Source organism: Prosopis cineraria, unplaced genomic scaffold, assembly GCF_029017545.1.
Source record: "Prosopis cineraria cultivar Desert tree isolate PC_DT_omini unplaced genomic scaffold, ASM2901754v1 PC12, whole genome shotgun sequence".
NCBI classification, from domain to species: Eukaryota; Viridiplantae; Streptophyta; class Magnoliopsida; order Fabales; family Fabaceae; genus Prosopis; species Prosopis cineraria.
The window spans coordinates 27,648,141-27,668,011 of NW_026555343.1; the positions used below are offsets into that span (position 1 = coordinate 27,648,141).

At 33.4% G+C, this 19,871-nt stretch overlaps 1 protein-coding gene and 1 long non-coding RNA gene across 15 annotated transcripts; one reads left to right on the forward strand and one right to left on the reverse strand.

The window, feature by feature from the left end:
• The first annotated feature begins 782 nt into the window (after positions 1-782).
• Positions 783-2,490, forward strand: LOC129289675 (uncharacterized). The gene is made up of 3 exons (XR_008588185.1): positions 783-1,067; positions 1,730-1,795; positions 2,344-2,490. It is a non-coding gene; the product is annotated as an uncharacterized LOC129289675 (long non-coding RNA).
• A 2,295-nt stretch (positions 2,491-4,785) lies between these two features.
• Positions 4,786-15,392, reverse strand: LOC129288109 (pentatricopeptide repeat-containing protein At1g01970). Of its 14 annotated transcripts, none has more exons than XM_054924486.1 (4): positions 15,180-15,392; positions 13,986-14,057; positions 13,355-13,860; positions 4,786-5,894 (listed from the first exon to the last, which is right to left on the reverse strand). In XM_054924486.1, the coding sequence occupies exons 3-4, from the start codon at positions 13,820-13,822 to the stop codon at positions 5,079-5,081; spliced, it is 1,284 nt and encodes a 427-aa protein (XP_054780461.1). In that variant the 5' UTR covers positions 13,823-13,860; positions 13,986-14,057; positions 15,180-15,392; the 3' UTR covers positions 4,786-5,078. The 14 variants fall into 14 exon arrangements, with proteins under 14 accessions (XP_054780461.1, XP_054780462.1, XP_054780449.1 ...); XM_054924487.1 differs by having other exon boundaries at positions 13,355-13,873; positions 13,982-14,057; XM_054924474.1 differs by having other exon boundaries at positions 15,141-15,392.
• Positions 15,393-19,871: the final 4,479 nt, after the last annotated feature.

Consider the following 19,871-nt stretch of genomic DNA (forward strand, 5'->3'; position numbering starts at 1 on the left):
TGCTGATAAGAGGAGACGGCCGTTAGAGTTTGAAGTAGGAGATCATGTATTTTTGAAGGTTTCTCCAGTGACAGGCATTGGTAGATCCATTAAGGCAAAGAAATTGACACCTAGATTTATGGGCCCGTATGAGATCTTGGAGCGAATTGGATCTACTGCATATAGAGTTGCATTACCTCCACAGATTGCAGGTATCCATAATGTGTTCCACGTATCACAGTTGAAGAAGTACAACCCGGATCCCTCCCATGTTATTGAACCTGAAGAAGTAGAATTGAGGGAGAATTTGACCTTTAGATCCGAACCGGAGCGAATTGAGGACTTTAAGGACAAACAACTACGCAATAAGACCATCCGACTCGTGAAGGTGATTTGGAAGGGTGGAGCCCTAGGTGATGCTACTTGGGAGACCGAGGAGAGTATGAGGCGAGATTATCCACATTTATTTGCTTAGGTACATAGTTTCTAAGCTTATCTATTAAATTTTGAGGACAAAATTTCTAAAAGGAGGGGAGAATTGTAACATCCTGATTTTTATATAATAAAGAAATTGTGGAATTTAGGTTTTGAGGAAAAAAATGATAATAATAGGAATTTATATTATTTGAGGTTATTTAGAAATAATATTATGATTAGGTATTTAATTATGAATTTAAAAATTTAAATTTAAAACCACATAAGCAATATTTAGTTAAGATATAATACATAAATAATTTTTTTTTATGTGTGTGTTAAAAAAAAAAAGAGAAGGTAGAAGGAACAAAAAAAAGGGGGGGGGAAGGTTGTTGTTTCTAAGTCCCACATTGGTTAGATGAGGGAAGAGAAGAGGTGCCTTCATGTATAAAAAGGAGGGGGTGTGTGCATTAGGAAGCATGAGAGGCTAAGATGCAATTTAGAGAAAATTGCAACTTTGGGCCCAAAGGTTTGAATAATTAAATTCAAACCTATAGTTTTTTTTTTAATATAATTTTGGGACTCACAATCCCATTTTTATATTATTTTTCTCTCTTCCTCTCACGTTGCTCGGCGTTTTCTCGCAAGGGGGGATTATTTTCTTTTTTCTTCAGGTATGTTCTAACTTTCCTGTTTAGATTAGCATTTAAAAATTTATTTAATTACAAAATTAATTTTATAGTTATTTTCTAAATAATATTAGCTTTCTAGTGATATGATTATTTTGTAGGATAGAGTAAATATTTTGATTAGGATTTTTCTATAGGATAGTTAATCTGATGATATGATGGATTAAAAATATAGGTTAAAATTCTTAGGGATATAGTAAATATTATAGAATATTTTTTAAGGTTGAAACTCATGTTTAAGAATTTGAGTTAAAATCTAGATCTATATGGTTGAATTTATGTGGAATCTGAGATGTAGGGATAAATCTATGATTATTAAATATTTATTTAAGTATGAATAGGTATTTTTGAGGTTATAGAAAGGTGATTTGAGGCTTCAGGATAATTCTAAAATTTTTAATTTATTTTTGGATGAATTTTTAGAATGTAGAAGGATGAAATTGTGATACTAGAAGTGAATTGAGGATAAAAAAAAATAGTTCATTAGGGTACGAGAATTTTAGAAAAGAATTTGGGAAGTTAAATAAGGCATAAATCTTAAATTAGTGTTAATATGGACTATAGATTTAAGACTTTCTAACTCTTTAAATTAGAGTTATTTATTTTAATGTAAAATTAATATATAGTATTGTGAAATAATTATGTAGATTATATTGACAAAGATAGTGGTGAAAAAGGAGTTGTGAAGGGGAACTTGTTATTCAAGACACAAGGTAACCATTATTAATGTGTTGTGATGAGTGTGTTTGTGAATGGTTATGTGTTGTTTTGTTGTTTGGAAAAATTATGAATTATTGAAAATAAATACTGTATATACTTGTTTGAAATTATTGCCAAGTGGGTTAAAAATTTATTTTTTTTTATCATGATGAGATATTATTGTTCGGATATATTCTTGTTTGGATATTTGAATGATGCATGACTTGTCAGGGTATTTTAATGTATGGTGTTAATGGGAATTTCTGTTCGGTTAATTATTACCACGTGGTAAGCCCTCATTGGACCCAATGAGTGGCGTGTCGCTTGGTCCAACTCACCTTTGGCCGGGTGATTTGGCGTCCGAGCATGGTGAAAGGAGGAGATAAGGTGCAGTCATGCAATTAAATACTTGTTCGGTTTGTTTGAAAATATTGTTTGGTTAAATGTTTTGTGTGCCCACTTAGCAATCGCATGATTAGTTACATCCGCATACATCATTACATATTAATTTTTAGTTACTGGGACTTTTAAGTCTCATTCCCCGTGGTTAATATTTTTACAGGAGCGAATCCGGCCGAGAAAGTACTAGAGGTGTAATTATGGTGTATGAGACACCATCTTTTACGTTGCCTCTTATTTTGGATTATACAATGTATCTTGTGCCAACTTAGGACATATCTTGTCTATGGAGCATGTAAACTCTAATCCTTTTTATTAAATGTATTTATATGTCCAAGAGGATTATGTCTGTCCCTTTTGATTCATGACCTAATTTAAATAACATGCTATGAGGATCATGTCTGTCCCTCATGGTTCTAATTGCTTTTTGCGATATTTTAAGACCTGTGGTATATTGTCTTGGATGTATCATGGTAGAAATTTTTCTACCATGATAAGGGTATGATAAGGGTTCAATGAAAAAAAAATGATTTCTTGAATTAATAATTTGCGAAAAATCGGTTTGTAAATTTGAGGGTGTTACAGATTGACTGCTTTACATATGAGAAATCTTTTTTATGCACATCTTTCTTTCTAGTCATTAGATAAAATGCATGGTGAGGATAACTCTACTTCCCAGCCGGTGCACCATTTTCACCATATATAATTCGTATCTGATATAGATTTAACTTTATTAATAAATCCCCATAACAAAGAGCCCATAGAGTCACGGCAGGCTACTCCAACACAAGCATTCTCAAACTTTGCCAGAATAAGAGCCATCACAATTTCTTTTAATATAGTCCGTGGGAGCTAGTTTCCAATGATGGACAGAGTTCACAATTAGGAAGAACAATGACTTCACAAGGATTAGTCATGACATGGTTAAAATGGACATCATTCCTGTGTTTCCAGATAGCCAGTGATGGATCCAGAAAAATTAGATAGTAGAGGCAAATTTGTTACACAATATAAATGTTAATTATTTTTTAAAAGATTTAAAATTAAAGAAGTTTACTTTTTAAATTATTTCTCCCTCAATCTATTTAAGATTATAAAATATAGATAAAATTCGAGTTAAATAATTTTTTTAGGGGATTAGAGAGGCCTTCTTTGGGGAAAAGTGAAGTTTTCCTTTTAGAATAGGGAGCAATTGAAAAATTTTGGGTTATTATGTGCAATTTTTTTTAATCTTGTGGTGGCAATTTTCCCTATCAGCCATCACGTAGATACATCCCTGCAGATAGCCCATAAGATACAGCAAATGAAGGCTATATCGTACTCAGAAATACTACCTTTCGAATGCCAAAGACTTATTCACCATGCATAACTCAAAGCTTGTGACATTATAACATTCAAACTTCATTCCAGGGTTGCACCCGAACCAAACACGCCGTACCCAGGGACACAAGAAAAACAAGCATTCTACAATTTCTGCTTCAGATTCATATATGAGGCATGACCGCTTGCCCTAATGCTTTCTTGTACAAAATGCATTAGGCCTTTCAAGAGAATTTATCACAAATCTTATGAAAATATGTATATGTTGTTGTTAAAAGTGGAGCATTAACTTGTAACTTTTGTTCAAGGTTTTTTTTTCTTTTTTAAATTTAACAAGTTAAGTTTCAGCTTTTGACAATAACATATACATATTTTCATAAAACAATATCTTATGTAAGACTTGTAAGCTCTTCTCGCGATAAATTCCATTGAAAGGATTTTAAATATCATTCTCCTTTTAGTAAATGTGACTGATAAAATGTTGTATGCATTATAGCTTTATTAAGATCACTAGCTGTATGCATTATACTCGCCATCATTGGCTGCTGCCCACATGAACTTATCCTTCAGAGTAGTCTTGAGAATGGAATTTTAAGAATTGCCAAGAGCATATCTCCACCATTTTTAATTATAAGAAAATTTTAGGGATAAAAATATTTTCTTAAAATGCCCATAACCAATGAAAAGAGAAAACTTAGCCCACATTGATAAGCCTTAATTAAGGGGAAAAGCGGGAAGATGGGGGAAAAAATGAAGTATATATCAAGTGGGACCAAGGCAAGCTAACACAAGGCTTGGCTCATATAAATTAGGTTATTTTGTATTATTAAAAAAAAAAAAAGGATGAAGTTTATGCCAAGTGGGATCAAGGCAAGCTAACACAATGCTTGGCATTCAACCTAGACCGTTGCACATCCCTGAGCGATCTCCATCCCCCACCCTTTTGGTCTTCTTTTTAATTGTTTTAAAAAATTAGAAAAATAAAAATTAAAAGAAATTTTTATGATACAATTAAAGAGACCACAGGTTATAACTGATGAATATTTCTTTTCTATTTTTAATTTCTCACCATGGATTACAATCTTTAATCTTGTGTTTTAATCTTTTTCTGTAATATAATCCTTTCTTTTCCCTACAAAAAATAAATAGTAAAAATAAAGACAACAAGTGGTATTCCACCAAGTAAGATTGAATGTATAAACAATACTATTATCTTCTATCAACAATTAAATCTTTAAATACAATTAAAAAGAGAAAAAGAAAAGATTAAAAATCGCACCTGAAATTAGTAGCAGTGGCCTTGGCATGAATAAATACAAGAGCGAGAATGACAAATAAAGATCTCATATGAAAATTAATGTCAAATTAGGATCTTTTTATAACTTTCTAAATTCAGTACTCTTTCTCCTATGTTTTAATACTAAACAAATATTGATTTGGCATTGATCTTCAATCTTTACTTGTCATTCCCTTAATACAACAATACAATCTTGTCAGTTATGCATCTAGATAGCTCAAAGTGGAATATCTTTTAAGTGAAGAAGCGTCAATAAGATGAGAACACAAGTCCAGAACTTTTCATAAACAAGAGTTCTTCTTCCTCCTCCTCGGGGCCCCATTTATACTCGCCTCTCTGACAGCAAAATCTCTTAAAACAAGCTTCACTTCTTCCACCACCCCAAGTTTTCGGAACCACCGAGCCAGTATTTCCGAAGCTTCTTTTTGAACCACAATACCATCTCTCTCCAATTCTATCAGAAACTCTAACGCTTCATCAAGTTTGTTTTCCTTTTCATACGCAACCAACACTAAAGCTATGCATTTATCTGAAGATTCAATACCTGCTCTCCTCATATTCTCAAATGAGATTCGAGCTTTTCCACTTTGCCCCGCCATTCCATAGGCATTGATAACAAGCCCACACATCTTATCATCAGGGGAGATACCGGCCAACTGGATTGCATTGAAAATCCTTTCGGCTCCTTCAGTATCGCCGGCCATAGAGTAGGATCTAAGTAATGCTTTGTAAACCTCACTGCCTGCGTGAATCTCTTGTACATACATTTCTGTAAGTAAAAATTCCCCTTGTTGAGGCATGCCAGCTCTGATATACGCCATTATCATTGAGCCATATGATCTTTGATCTAAAGGTTCACCAAGCAATCTGATCTCTTCAAAATATTCCTTGGCCTTCTCAAGATGATCTACCTTACTGTACATGTGAACCATGGTAGTCAAAATCACTTGATCACAGATGAAGCCCCTTTGCTTCATAGCTGTAAGAAGATTTTCAGCATCTCGAAGTCGATTCTGTTTGCCATAATAATGGATTATCTTTGTATAATCACGAGCATTGGCTTCAAATGATTCTTCAAGAAGAGCATGTTCCGCCACCTATGCCACAGTAAGTTTCAGTTCAGGCTACAAGGAACAATAAAGTTTTATTCAAATGCAAGCACATGCGTGAAGTTTTTTCCAAGAGTCAAATTTGGATGGCAACAATCAAAAGGAATACTACTATTACATGACGTGAATGTGAAATTCAAATTTGTATTCAACAGACAACATGGGGCTAAAGGAATCCTCCACCAAATATATTTGTAGGAAATAATTAGTTCCCTACGACAGCAGAAACTTGTGTGACATTATATATCACAGAAGAGACTCCAAGGCAGAGAAGTCTAGGAAGCGCGGATATGCTGATTTTGGAGGATACGCACTGGACATGAACACTCACTACATGCAAGTACGTCCATGTCCGACACGTTTTTTCTTTTTTTTTTTTTTTGGCAACACGGCAGCACATGGCTTTGACACAGCTGACATGGCTTCGACGCGAGACACTGCATTTTGTGTAAAAAAATTACCTAAAGCCCTAATTTGCAAAGCATCCAGCAGATTGAACAATTTTTAGATCCTCCATTCTCTCCCAACTCTCAATCGTCCGTCGCTCTCTTCTTATTGAGTCCCAACTCCCAAATTGCACCGTCGTGCTCCTCCACCGACACTTGGAACACACCACCATGCCTTCTTGTTTGCACCATCATGAACCCATTCTTGGTTGCTCAACTAAGTTGCACAGATACAAGTATGAGTATTGTATATGATACGGCATGATACGACAAATTTTAAAAATTTTAGGATATGGGTATGGGGATATAAATTTTTTTATATAAATGTAAGCAACACTTCAACTATTAAAAGTGCAAAGCAATTCAACAAAATACAAAGCATTACCAAATACATTACATTTCATCATCCTCATTTTCCATTATGTTACTAGGCTCTCGTATAATTTCTTGCTCTAAAATGGGTTCATCAAGTGACAAGCTTGCCATCTCAAGGCTATTGACAGCATCAGATGGCTACACAGTGTCTCCACCAATATCCAACATTCTGCTCTATCTAATGTGATACTTTTCACTCTTCCTTGATGAGACAAAGAGTAGTTACACACATAAACTAAGTTTTCAGCTCTTTTAGGAGTGATTTTGTTCCTCTTCAATGAGTGAACAAAGGAGTAAGTACTCCAATTTCTTTCACAACAAGAGGAAGAGCATGGTTGACCTAAAAGTTTTAATGCAAGCCTTTGAAGAATAGGGGTGAAAGAACCATAATTTAACCACCACTCTTTAGGTTCTAAATTCCACCTATTTTGCAAGCAATCAAATGACGAATAAAAGTCTAAATTTTCAGCAAATTTTAAAAACTCTTAGAAGACCATCTTTCTCTCCTCAAGATCAGTAAAGTCCCTATGAAGGCACTTTACTCTCTCAGATGATATTTCATTATCTAAATGAGGAGGAACTCTATTGAGAGTACCTTCAAGCCATGAAGGTGTATAATACCTATAACATTTGCAAATATATATATATATATAGATATTAAGAACAAAACTAAATAATTAATGAATGATAAACATTGCAATAGTACTATTACTAAATTAGAATTCAATGAATGTGCAAGACAATGCAAGGGAGCGCAACTCTTTGTCCATCAATCAATAATGATTCTATAAACAACATCATAAAAACCTGAATACTTAGAAAACTTGTTATTCTCATGCTAGTAAATGGACTCCTTCACTTGCTTTATCATTGAATCCCACATTTCATAAATCAAATGAAGTATAGGCTTATTTGTATCAGCCATTCAAAGCATGTCATAAATTGGGCTAGTGAAGGAAAGTATATAACCCATCTTGTCCCACCAAGAGTCATTAAGAATCAAATTTTTTAACTATCGTTGCCTTTTTAATATCATCTTCCTTATAAGCATTCCATACTTCACTTATCACCATTGAGCGAAAGGAAGTTTTAATGTGCTTGAGTCTTTTGAGGATAACAATTGTGGATGTAAATCGGGTGTCAACTATGGCAAGTAATTTTAATGGCACAAATCCACTAAAAATTGCCAATCGTAAAAGAATGACACATGCTAAATGTTCTAATAAAAAAAGCATCATCCTTAACCTCCACCATCCAATGACATTCGTCACACACAATTTCATTTGCCTCTGTGTTCTTTGCCGCACATATATTTTTTAACGCAAGATTGAGTGTATGCACAACACATGACGTTCAAAAAATGGTGGGACACTCGACCTCTACAACTCTTCCTGCTAATTTGCAAACAAATGCATTATCAATGATTATTTGAACCACAATCTGAGGCTTGAGCTCTTCAATCACTTGACGCATCAAGTCAGCCATAAAATGTCTGTCTTTATGGATTCACATTCATAAAATCAATCAATTGCCTTCAAAAACATGGGATCCCTGTCAAATATAGCCATAAAATTAATCAAATGCCTCCTTTGAGCATCTGTCCAACCATCTATGACTATACTCACTCCTTTCAAACTCCAAGTCCCTTTAATTGGCTCAAGTAACTTTCCTGTGTGAGCTCTTTCTCGTTGCAACAATGAGCCCCATAATGCATTATAACCAGGAGGTTTGTATCAAGGAATGATATTATTGGCAGCATATTGATTTGAACTGATAAAATATGAACGGACGACAAAACCTGGAATGGACGCAAACAAGCTAAGCAACTAGGAAGCACGGATACACACCAAACACGGGCACTCACTCTATGCAAGTAAGTCTGTGTCCAACACCTTTTTTTTTTTTGGGACGACACGACTTCAATGCGAGACGCTGCATTTTGCATAAAAAAAATTGCCCAAAGCCCTAAATTGCAAAACATCCGACAGATTGAACCATTTTCAAATCCTCTATTCTCTCCCAACTCTCAATCGTCCGTCACTCCCTTTTCACTGAGTCCCAACTCCCAAATTGTGCCGTCGTGCTCCTCTACAGACCCTTGGAACACGCCGTCATGCCTTCTTGTTTGCACCACCATAAACCCATTCTTGGTTGCTCAGCTCATCGACGTCCATTGCAGGTTCTGTCACCCATGACCTTCACTTCATTGGTCTTCTCTCTCTTGTGTCTCATGTTGAAACTGAAAGCTGAAATGAACTTATCATTCTATGTTGCTCGATGCTCACTGGTCTTCATTTCAGCTCACTGCTCACTTGTTTATTACTTATTATTTTATTATGTTGCTCAATGCTTACTGCTCAGCTGACATGTTCTGTTCCTCTTGACAATTTGATTATTATTATTAATTTAATATGTTGCATTCCATTTTCCATATGCATAGAACCTATGCCCACTTGCTTTCTATTTTTTTTTTATTATCATATTATGTTGCTCAATTTGCATTTCAATGGTTCTAGTCCTATTTGATTTTAGTTTATTTCAATTTTTTTCCTTTTTTTAATTAGATATGGCTACAACTAGTAGTTCTAGGGGAAGCATTAATTCAACAGCTCATTATTCTACTATAAATAAGCTACAAAAAGATGAAACTCCCTTATGGTGTTATGTCACTTTTGTGAATAAAAATAGATACACCTAGGGAAAATAGATATTTGAGGTATAATTATTGTAACAAAGAATTTAATGGCTCTTACAATAGAGTTAAAGTTGCACTTGTTAAAAACTTCCGACAAAAGAATTGTTATATGCCCGAAAGTTGATGAGTATTGTCTAGCTGAGATGAGAAAATTACAAGATGCTGATGATAAGACCAAGCCAAAGCAAGTGCCATTACCACCCCCAACTAAAGGTTCATTAACCTTAAATCCTATGATAAGTGAATTTAACCAAGGCAAGACAAGGGCAGTAAATCCATTAAAAAAAGCCTTCCAACAAAGGGCTAGAGAAAATCTACAACTGAAATTGCAAGAATGTTACATACAGGTTGTTTATTTTTTTCATTTGGCACGCAATCCATATTTTACCAGTTCGTATCAATATGCTGCCAATAATATCATTCCTTGATACAAACCTCCTGGTTATAATGCATTACGGGGCCCATTGTTGCAAAAAGAGAGATCTTACACAGAGAAGTTATTTGAGCCAATTAAAGGGACTTGGAGTTTAAAAAGAATGAGCATAGTCACAGATAGTTGCACAGATGCTCGAAGGAGGCCTTTGATTAATCTTATAGCTGTATCTGACAGGGATCCCATGTTTTTTAAGGCAATTGATGAATCCAAAGAACATAAAGACAAACATTTTATGGTTGACCTGATGCATCAAGTGATTGAAGAGTTCAAGCCTTAAAATGCAGTTCAAATAATCACTGATAACGCATCTGTTTGCAAATTAGCAGATAAACTTATAGAGGCCGAGTATTCCACCATTTTCTGGATGCAATGTGTTATGCATACGCTCAATCTTACATTAAAGAATATATGTGCAACAGAGAACACAGAGGCAAATGAAATTGTGTATGACGAATGTCATTGGATAGAGGAGGTTAAGGATGATGTTATTTTTATTAGAACATTTATCATGTGTCATTCTATTTGATTGGCAATTTTTAATGAATTTGTGCCATTAAAATTACTTGCCATAGCTGACACTCAATTTACATCCACAATTGTCATGCTCAAAAGACTCAAGCTCTTTAAAACTTCCCTTCGCACAGCGATAATAAGTGAAACGTGGAATGCTTATAAGGAAGATGATGTTGGAAAGGTAGCCATAGTTAAAAATTTGATTCTTAATAACTCTTGGTGGAACAAAGTGGATTATATACTTTCCTTCACTAGACAAATTTATGACATGCTTCGGATGGCTAATACAAATAAGTCTATACTTCATTTGATTTATGAAATGCAAGATTCAATGATAGAACAAGTGAAGGAGTCCATTTACAAGCATGAGAATAAAGAGCTTTCCGAGTATTCAAGTTTCTATGATGTTGTTTATTGAATCATTATTGATCGATGGACAAAGAGTTGCACTCCCCTTCATTGGCCTGCACATTCATTGAATCCTAGGTTAGTAATAGTACTATTGCAATGTTTATCATTCATGAATTATTTAGTTTTGTTCTTAATACTTTTTTTTGGCAAATGTTATAGGTATTATACACCCCGATGGCTTGAAGGTGCTCCCAATAGAGTTCCTCCTCATTTAGATAACGAAATATCATCTGAGAGAGTAAAGTGCCTTAGGCACTTTACTGATCCCAAGGAGAGAAAGATGGTCTTCCAAGAGTTCCCAAAATTTACTGGAAGTTTAGACTTTTATTCATCATTTAATTGCTTGCAAAATAGGTAGAATTCAGAACCTAAAGAGTGGTGGTTAAATTATGGTTCTTTCACCCTATTCTTCATAGGCTTGCATTGAAACTTCTAGATCAACAATGCTCTTCCTCTTGTTGTGAAAGAAATTGGAGCATTTATACCTTTGTTCACTCATTGTAGAGGAACATAATCACTCCTAAAAGAGCAAAAGACTTAGTTTATGTACATACTAATCTTCGTCTCTTGTCAAGGAAGAGTGAAAAGTATCACATTGGGTAAAGTAGAATGTTGGATATTGGTGGAGACACTATGTAGCCATCTGATGCTGTTAATAACTTTGAGATGGCAAGCTTGTCACTTGATGAACCCATTTTAGAGCAAGAAATTATAGGAGAGCTTGGTAACATAATGGAAAATGAGGATGATGAAATGTAATGTATTTGGTACTACTTTGTATTTTGTTGAATTGGTATGCACTTTTAATAGTCGAAGTGTTGCTTACATTTATATAAAAAAATTTATAAATCCCATACCTATGTCCTAAAATTTTTAAAATTTGCCGTATTATGCCATATCATATCCGATACTCATACCCGTATCTATGCAACCTAGCAGAGCACATGTGAGACAAGAAATGCAAAGCTCTTTTTCACTAAAGGTGATAGATGGCTTGAACCTCCCTTTAAAAGGTGAAAGAAAGCTCAGGTCACCCTCACCAAATTAAGCAGATGGGACCCAAGCTATTCTTGGGTTAGTGGGGAACAACCGAACTCTTTTCTTCTCAAGTCACTATCACCAAGTTTTGGCTCATTCCATTGGTGTTACTTTAGTCCATTTGGGATCTGATGTAGAAACAAACTTGTAAGTTCAAATGTTTTACTATGACAAAAATTTGGTTCTTAACAATTTATTGGATAAACATGAGACTGGTTTACTAGTTCTATTTTAACTCTAAATGTGAATTCATATGAAAACACAGCATGATTGATGTATGCAGAAGAACTTTGATGGGCAAACTCTATTAATGATATGTCCAATGATTGGCTACATGGCTAGGTGAGTAGGCATGTTTGACAAGTAACCATGATGTGTTGAGGAAGCCACAACAGGATGCGGTCAAGCGATCAAGCTTGCATCTCCATTTGCTCATGAATGTCAACAACCAGTTAACCACCTATAGTCACTGGGTATTAAATCCTTGAGAGAGAGCTCAGCAGATTAGCCAAGTATAGTAGAATCTAAGTGAGCTAAGAATACACCTACTCTCTGCCTAGCCACAGCAGAGTCCACAGACCTAGCTTTTCTTTCCCTCAAATATATTTCATGTTGCAGCTAGAGAACACCATCAAATATATATTTCAAGCCCCCCAAAAACAAAGTACAAGTGCTTTTAAAAGTAATTGGAACTTCTATAAAAAAGAACAAAATCAAAATAGCCCACTGCAACTTTAAAAATCCAACCAACAATGAGATTAGGACATTGACTGGCAAGAAATTTCAAGTTTTGGAAAATAGTCCCTACAATTCACTAAGTAAAAGAAAGGAACAGAAAACAGGTCAATCAGATGTGGGAACCATATTCCTCAGCAAAGTTATAAATGGCTGCATAATAACATGCTATGTTTATCAGACATAGATACCAAAGATGGTATCAGACACACCATAGCCCCTTGATTGAACCAACAAAACTAATATCCAGTACATGGGGAAGGGAAAAACCAACGGAAAAATATGGAATCCCAATAAGGCAAAAATGAAAAAAACAAAACAAAACAAAACAAAAAATTGACCAAAGAATTAAGAACTAATATTGAAAATAACAATGATTTTTTTAAAAAAAATTATTTAATTAAATAATAAATAATCAACAGCAGTATAAGAATGTAGAATCTTAACATGCAGCTGGCACAAATTACATCTTATTTGAATAAAGTTCACATTTATCAAAAGCTGAAGTTTATCAATGGGATTTAACCACATATATTTTCCATTCCATATTCAGAAATTTCCATATTGTCCGAGAAATTAGATAAGGATATCAGCTCTCTGAAGAAGGAATGTTTAAACTCCTATCCTGAACATCTTACTTCCCTTTATTTCAAAACAAATTCATGAGATGCCAGAAATAACTGGAGGCGGAAGCATCATTACACGTGAGATGGAGAAGCAATGTGTCAATTTCCAAATACATTCAGCAGGTAGAAAACAAACAAAATAGACTCTTTAAATGAAATAAGATGAAAATCACCTGCTGGTAAAAGGGATGATCCATCGTCTTCAACTCTTTAAGAACAGAAAGCCAGTCAGCTCTGATAGGCATCATGATCCTCACCCAAGCTCCCAACAATTCAGATATGTTGCCTTTCTCTGGAGAAAAGCATATAATCTGTCTCATCAGGGCCTTACAACGTTTTTCCATCTTAAAAGGCAGTTGAGATATGGCCTTTTTTTGTGCTTCTGTAATGTCATGGCCTATCTCAACCCATCTAAACCCTCTCTGATTTTCTTTTTGCAACTCTGTTTTTACAGTGCCCTCCATACTGACCCTAACTATCACTGAATCAAACTGGTGTTTATGAAAATCACAATATCTGGGTTTTTGAAATAATGAATTTCCACCAATCTGATTGTGATTAAACTTGACTGTATCATTGGTTATTGAGAGACTTGAGAAGCAACAATTGGACAATAGCAGATAGGAACTGGTTCCCATCATTAAAGTAATACAGAACCTTGTGATCTCAGATATTCATCCTGAAATGGCAAGCTGGAGGAGCATAAGGAGAATCATCTAATCCATGAATCAAGAGGAGGGAGAGAGCACAATAAAGTAAAGCCACAGCCTATTGGCTAAGAAGAAAACTCAGGAGCATACCTACCTTCCTAAAATGTAGCCGATGTGCAGGAAAGAAACAAACCCCCAACAGTCGCCCTTCTCTCATCTCTTTGATCTAAAGCACTCCATTTAGTGAGACACTCAAAAATGCTTCTAAAATAAGAAAATAAATAAATATATCTACACAAAGTGAAGAAAATTGCCTATAAAATATATTTGTAACAAGAAGATTCCATGAAAACTAAATAAATCATTTTGGAGCATGTGTGTTTGTGTGCTTGTGTGTGTGTGTGTGTGTGTGTGTGTGTGGTGTGAGAGAGAGAGAGAGAGAGAGAGAGAGCATTTTATTAATGTTGAAATCAAAACTTTTGGTCAGCAATTCATAAATGACAATTTGGAGTCTCGAGGTCAAAAGAAAATGACAATTTGGAGTCCTCTCACTTTCTTTCCCTCTAGAAGTGTTATTTTAATTCTATGTAGTATATACTATAAGCAAATTTATACCAAAAGAGAGAGTGCGCAAAATACAAATCAGATCCCTTCTTTCAAAACCCATTTGGTGAAGCACCCAAAACCATTGCCCCCTCCAAACCACCAAGCCTTCTTCATGCTCATGTCGTTCTATAAACTAGTAGGGCAAGCCAATTCTAATCCAGATTTTCTGAATCAGATACTATTTTTCATCAGTTTACATGTACTTCTGTGAAGAAAAAGGGGGAAACACTTGTACAGTTCATGTTTATAAGAAGAAATTAACACCACGCATAACAAACGAATGGACGCAAGTTTTACCCAAATTTAATAGCTCACTGGTGAGATGGGCTTCACTGTAAAGTTCAGAGTTATACGATTATGTTAATAGATTTACATGTTATTTATTCTTATTTCATTTCCAAATGACCCCTCAGACCAAAGAACAAAAATAAAGTTACAGCAGTAATTGAAAAGTCTACACAGATAAGCAGAATGCAGAATATAATCTACTAGATAATGAAAGTGAACAACTTTCTTCTCTTGTCATAAAATTTCCAATACAAAGAACAAATGATCCCTCTCTTCAAGTCGGATTCCCTTTCTCCTCACAAAACTTACTCCCTCATTACTTATCACAACAGAAGCATTCTATCAAAGTTCAAATAAATTGAGCATCCAAGAACATTGGGCTTAGTAGCTTGCATATCGAATAGAGTAGACAAACCAGAGAATAAAGGGGAGGCATTGAGTGAGCTTCACGAACCAGGCAGGAACCACTAGCACGGAGCTCCACCGTGACGCCTTCACAAGCACGAACAAGAACGGCAAAGGAGATGAGAGGGTGACGACGTCTCGAGGAGGAGAAGCAGTTGTGGGTGGTTTCCAGTTCGCAGGGTAGATAGAGTGAAAGGATCCAGGGGGATCGTGAGACTGGCCAGTTCAGAGCTAGAAATGGCAGAAGATAAACAAGGAATGCATTTGAAGCAGAGATTAGGGAAAATTTATCAAAAGGACCCACTACAATGTTTGGCCAAACGGACCAAAAACATTGAAAAAGCAGCAGGTCCTTCAACGGAATTAAGTTTGAGTGAGAAATGACTAAAATTTCCTCAAAATTTAACATTGATTAAAGAAAAAAAATAGAGAGAGAATGACATATAAGTCTCAAAAGATAAATTAATTTAAAGTGAATATCAAAGTGTTAAACTTTAAAAAAATTATAAATTGAACTATCAATTTTGTAACCTTATTGTATTATATTTACAACTTATTTTTTAAAATTTTAACGTAATTGGAAAATAAATAAGTTTGTTTTTCCGTTAAAATTTAAAATTCAAATTTCAAATTTATTATAATAAAATTACAAAATTAAAAGTCAAACTTATAAATTCTTGGGGTTTAATACTTTAAAACTTATTTTGAATTAATTGATCTCCTAAGACCTATGTGTCATTCTCCCATAAAAAATGTATAATAAGTCCCACACTAGCAAATCAATCACATTGAGACACATCATCCTTACTTTTAAATATATATTCTTTCTAGTTCTATTTATAAGTCATTTCTATCAACTTTATCAATATCAATACAATAAAAATATAAGAAATAAAAGTGAGTAAAATTTTAAACATAACCCTTAAGTAAAAAGCAAAAAATAAGCTAAATATATAGTATTATTTTTTCTGTCTCTGTCTCTCTCTCTCTTAGTTTTTAAGGGTAGTTTAGGAATTTTAATTTAAAACAAAACAATCCCATCAAAAATGACTTATAAAGTGGATCAAATTATGCTTTTAAAAGGTGACTAATATTCAAGATCAAAGGAGTATTTTTTAACACATCATTCAATTATATTTTAACACATCACTTTTATGGTTTCATTTAAATATTTTTTGGAGTATATCTTCAATGGTCTTCAATGTTTCTTTCATAATCTTTCACCCTTTTTTTTTTTGTAAAGAAAGCATTGAAGACTTTTAAAAAGTAATGAAGACTCCGGAAAAAAAATACTCCTAAAAAAAATTAAAACTCTTGATGATTACTAATGAAGATTGTTTGAAGAAACGTGGAAAAAAATTGAAGCTACTTTTTAAAAAAATTAAAAAAACTCAATCATTGATCCTCATAATTTCATCAAATTTTACTTTGAGTCTCTATACTTTTTGTAATAGTTTAAATCCCTATAATTTCAATAAAATTGGGTGACATTTGTTATGCAGGTCTCTATAATTTTAGTATTTTTAATCTCTATAAAAACTGTGAAAACTATAAAGATTAAAAGCAAAATCTAACAAAACTATAGGGATTAATAATTATGTTTTTTCAAAAAAAAATTGAAGATACATCAAAGACATTTGAATATTACTGAAAATTCTTGAAGTTTATTGAAAATTTTTTAAGAAAGGTAACTTGCGAAAAAAAAATTCTGGAACCTATATGCATGTAAGCTTTTGAAGATTAATGAAAATTCTTGAAGAAATTTGAAAAATTTTGACGATTATTAAAGACTTTTGAGGTACGAAGATATAGTTAAAGCTACTCACGCAAAATTTTTCTTAAAGATACTTCAAACACTTTTGAAGATTACTTCAAACTAAATTTTGCACCGATTTGAGGGAAATAAAAGAAAGAAGCAAGAAGATTTTAATGAATTCACTATAAAATAAGAGTGACAAGTGAGATTAAAAGATTTTAATAAAGAGCATACGCAAGAGAAACTAAAATTAAAAAAAATTAACCTTACTTCTTAATTTATTTCAGTCAAATTGATTAAAATCTTCCATCCCTGTCCTTTCATTTTCCCTCAAACGAAACATGCCATAAAACCTGATAAAAATAATTTATTTTATTTTTATTCCTTGTGATGTTTATAGTGATTAGAAAATATAAATAAACATTGGATCAGAAAAGAAAATATAAATAAACAACGACTTGTTTTATTTTAAATTTTGTTACTCCATTTATCCTCAAATATAGATAACAATTTATTTCATTCTATGAATTATTATAAAACATGCAATTCATAAATTTAAAATACGTTTTGTTTTAGAATTTGTTTATTTTTCATAATATACAAACAATTTTTTTATTTTAAAACTTGTCGTCCCATCCATATAAACTGACTTTACCTAGTGATAAAATTTCTTATTGTCGTATACATAATTGATTGTACAAAATTTCAGAATTGATTTATCATTTATGTCAGGATGTTTTACCTTAAAATTGAATTGTTTTTTATTTTGAACAGAAAAATATTAGGGTAATTCTAATAATTTTTAATATATAATTATTACAAATGACATAAGTTGTGGGGGAATAATTTTGTTTAATTTGGCGCTTATTATTCTACCATACTTCAAATCATACTTTTGTTAAAAGGTTAAAAGAAGGATTAAGAGTCTTTTTAGCCCCTAAACTTTCATGTGGGGTTTGAGGGTATTCTTAAACTCAATTTTGGATTTTTTTTGTTTTTGAACTATTACGATCCAATGCCTTATTATCCACCATTCATACATTGCTTGTTGATCATTATCTACTTAGCTAGACGTGTTTTGTTGACTTTTTTTAGGCTATGTGATAGCTAAGTTGATGCATTTTAAGATATGTTTGGTTAGGTTTTTTAACGTTGAAGGAAGAAAATGACCTAAAAAATTGAATTCAAGAAACCAAGTGTTCCTAAGAGAATATTTTAAAGGCAAGGTGGTACTATTAAATTCTGATCGAACATCCATTTAGATGTCATGTAAAAAGTTAACAAAATATGTCCAATGAAACATCTTGAATGCTTAATCTAGAAACTAATTTCTAATTAAGAGTAAATTAATAAATGAATTATTTATTTGTGAATTCGGATGGTGAATTAATATTTTGGGTTGATGGACTATTGTGTGATCAAGATTGGATGGAAGTAGAGTAGGCTGAGATCATATGGGAGAGTTAGAGTGAGATATCTCATTGTGCCATGTATCATGACATGATTCAATGCATTGTGTAACATCCTAAAAATTTAACCTCCAACAATTAAGTAATTAAGCGTCATTAATAGAATTTAAGTGGTGTGTGACCATAAAAGTCTAATGATCATATTTGATTGTGTTTTAGCCTTAATTATGGGTCCGGTATCAAGTTGAGCCTCTCGGGCATCAAAATGAGAAGAAAATGAAGAGTTAGTATTACTGTGTCACATGCTACAGGGCAGATGCACTCCATACCGCGGCACACAGACACTTCAGATGCTAGAATGGGGACCTCTCTATGCCATACACCGTGGCGCATTGCGCGTTTGCCATGGCAAACAACCATTTTCTACAATTTATCAATCGCAAACTAAGACAAAAATAGAGAGGAGAGAAAGGAGAAAACAAGGAAGGCATGCCAAGCTCTACTAAGGTTTGTTCTTAGACAACATTAGGAGTGTTTTGAAAGCCACGAACACCCAAGGTAAGTATCATGCCTTTTAGGCTATGTTTGGTTTGTAAGGAAGGGAGGGTTTTTAAGATACCTTATTTGGTTTGATTAGAGGGGAGAAGTTTTTAATGATTTTTTGTTTGGTTTAAAAAGGAAGGGAAGGGGAGGAGAGGTAATAATTAAATTACCATTATACCCTTATACAAAAATATTTTTATTTTTTAACCTTTTATCACACACATCAATTTTACATATAAACTCAAATTGTATAATTTTTTCTTAAAAATTACCCTAATCTTATCAATTTTTTTACTTCTTCACCCCAAATAAGTAAATTAAATAATACTATTAAATAATCTTATTAGTAAATTAATCTAGATATTAAACATTACTTTGAAAAAAATTAATGAAACTAATAATTTTATACCCCTAATAATTGCACGAGACAATGCTAGTCTTTAATAACAATTAAGCAATAATTGTCATCATTAATAACAAAATATATTAGGCAAGAGCATCTAACATATTGATCATTTTTAAGAACCACATTTTGAGCATTTAGCTAACAAAATATACAAAAATTATTAATAAAAGTCATCATCTAACTAGAACTATAAAACATCCTCATTATCACTTTCTTTCGTACTGGTGCTGGATATTGAGTTACTGCTCTAAGTCTATCATTATCAACCATAAGAAACTAATATATGTCAAGTAGTCTTACAGTATCAATCGCACACTCTTCAAGCATTTTCCAAATTTCTTCACTTAACAATTGTGGCATCTTCTTGAAACTTTGTCCTATCATCACATTTCCTTGTTGAATTGCCTCAACCACAGCTAACACTGCTCCTGTCAACTTATTTAAACTAGCATCCTTCTCCTTAGACACCCTCTTTGTCTTCTTGCTACATGCACTATTAATAGTGGGTAAGTGTTCTTGGTCAGGTGAGTTTTCTTGTCCATCAAACTCAACATTAATTGTGGCTTTATTTTGTGAGACAATATTGTTAATGTCATTGACAGTTTCAATGACTTCTTCCTAAGAACG